At 47.8% G+C, this 2,540-nt stretch overlaps 1 protein-coding gene across 1 annotated transcript in view; it reads right to left on the reverse strand.

Moving 5' to 3' along the window:
- The window catches only part of LOC102681650 (irregular chiasm C-roughest protein-like), a 132,381-nt gene that overhangs the window by 2,421 nt on the left and 127,420 nt on the right, over positions 1-2,540 (reverse strand). The window contains exons 9-11 of the mRNA XM_006622405.2: positions 2,244-2,484; positions 907-1,062; positions 1-229 (exon numbers count right to left, since the gene is read on the reverse strand). Of these exons, the coding sequence (XP_006622468.2) occupies positions 1-229; positions 907-1,062; positions 2,244-2,484 (626 nt within the window). The remainder of the gene's footprint in view (positions 230-906; positions 1,063-2,243; positions 2,485-2,540) is intronic.

Genomic DNA, 2,540 nt, shown 5'->3' on the forward strand with positions numbered 1-2,540 from the left:
GATGGCTCCGTGTAATCGGCGCTGTAACGATAACCCAGGGGATTGGGGACGGGTCCGGCCAGCGCCAAAGCGTTCACACCCCTCGTGCTTCCTTCGCCCTCGCTGTCGAGCGCCGTCACGCTTTCCGCGTTGCTCACGCTCGATCCAGCCCGTATATCCGCCTTCACGTCCGACAGATTGCTGCTTCTGTCGCTTTCCCGATACCTGTCCGCGTTCGAGTCTGTTTCTTCTGTCGTGTACCGGTGGCCGAAACAAAAGAAATTGAAAAACAGATCGGTATCGCGGCAGGGTAAAAGCAAAAGATTTCGGGGCAAAAGAAAAAAAAGAAAAAGTTATATAGCCGCTTCTATTGTTCGGAATTGAGTTACATTACGTTACATGCAAATTAGAATAACGTAAACTCGGCTCGTGAATGATTAAAAAAGGGTGGAGTCGCGACCATTTATCGACTATCGCGATAGAGAAATTGCTCGAGCGTGGATACGACTGCGTAGGATAACTTTGCCGCGCGTATAAACTACTTTGAAGCGTATAATCGATGCAAAATGGGGGGAGGAGGAGGGGCTGGTTGATATATAGATAAACCATAAACAAGCTGTTTGGAAAGGCGGTGAAGGACCATTGAATGTCGCGCGTCGACTACGCCCAACCCGTTTACGACTCGTAAACGTGTATCGGCCTCGTTTGCATTCAATGAGCTATCCTTCATCCGTGGTTACTGTATTTTTCCGCCCCGATAGACCGATAAAAAGTGCCACGCTCGTAATAGAAAGGAAGAATTTTCGAATCGGAATGACGAAATCGCGCGAGAAACGAGGCCTGGTAAAGAAAAAAAAAAAAAAAGAAAAAAGAATAAAACGCGACCGAGCCCGTTATAATTCATTTTCAACATGATATTCCACTCACGCATATCAGTCTCCTGGGTCTGGGCCGTCCTCGGTCGTGGCTGCTTGATGCGGTCGCGGCACTGCAGAATGAGTATAATGATCACGCCAATCAGGATCACGCAGACGACCAGGCCACCGATGATCAGAATCAGTTGCAAATCGACTGGAATCAACGCTGAGCGTCACGGACGGTTAAAATCTCGGCTGTTTGGCTCATCGAGTGAAACAACGATCTTTCTTTTTTTTTCTCTCTCCTCCTCTCTTTCTTCTTCTTCTTCTTCTTCTTCCCTTTTTTCTTCTCCCCTCTCGAAAAACGCGAGACGATTTCCGGCCGTCCACCGTCGAAAATAAAAATTCGACAGAGACGCGAGTGCGCGCGACTGCTTAACGACGCCGCCCCCTTAAATTTCGCGAAACTCGCGCGCGGGTTAATTGAAACTCGGGCGATTTACGACGCGGTCCAAGCCCGTATCGGGTATGGAAAATGTACAGAATCAGGCGCGAATCGGGCGTGGAAACGGGCGGCGTGGACGGATCGGTCGATGAGAAAGATCCGGTTAGAATTATGGGGGAAAAATTGGCCCCGGGGCCGAGAATTACGACGCACGGGATCGCGGGGTTAAATTGAGACTTAGAGCGCCATTTGTTATCGTTATTTCGTTTTTCGAAATGTAGACAAGTATTCGGAGAAAAAAAAAAAAAAAAAAAAAAAAAAAGAAAGGAAAAAAAATTTCCTCCCGTATTTTACTACAACGAACGGCAACGAGTCGGCCTCGCCTCGTCTTGTCCACTGGTTACGAGAACCGATCGAACGCGCATCAGATATCGACGCGTGTTTTCCAAAAAAAAAAATTGCAAAATCACCGAGCGCGCGTCGAGCTGTGCAGTTTCACGCCGTGGTTTTGCCAACGATTCGATATAGATTTTTTTGGAAACGCGATCGTTTTTTTAGTTACTTCCGAAGCGTTTCGAATTTCGGCCAAGTTACGGCTGATTTCGTAATCGGTCCGGATTACAGATTTTTTTTTTTTTTTCACCCCGGTAACAGGGACATTATTCTCCTCCCGGGGAGATTCTCCTCGCGAATCGCTTCGAGCGTTTTTCCATCCAGAAAACGTAGCAATTTTTCGAGGACGCGTCGCGCGCAGCACGCGGAAAATAGCGTGGAATCGCGGGAGTGAAGAATGCAGACAGCTAGCTAGTCGGAGAGAGAAAGATAGAGAGGGAGAGAAAGAAAGAGAGAGAGATAGAAAGAGAGAGAGAGAGACGAGAGAAAGATAAAAATAGATAGAGTAATGAAAGAAAGAGAGAAAAAGAAAGAAAAAGGTCGACCGGTTATAATGGATATGAACTTACTGTGTGCCGTCAGCTTGATTATGACGGAATCCGTGCCGAAGCTATTCGTGACCGTGCAGTTGTAATCCCCGAAGTACGTGGATGTGGGTTCGAGCAGTGTGACAGTGCTGACGACTCTCTCGGCGGTGTATTCCTCCTGCACGGAAAACTGCGTATTGTTCGTCGAGAGATTGAACTCGCGACCGGCGAAGCTCCACACCACCGAGTCCGCTTTTGGCACAGATATCGCGGTACACTTCACCTGCGAAATCGAGGAGGGGAACGGTCGAATAAAAAAAAAAAAGAAAAAAAAAGAAG

The sequence above is a fragment of the Apis dorsata genome, unplaced genomic scaffold, assembly GCF_000469605.1.
Source record: "Apis dorsata unplaced genomic scaffold, Apis dorsata 1.3 scaffold_683, whole genome shotgun sequence".
NCBI classification, from domain to species: domain Eukaryota; kingdom Metazoa; phylum Arthropoda; class Insecta; order Hymenoptera; family Apidae; genus Apis; species Apis dorsata.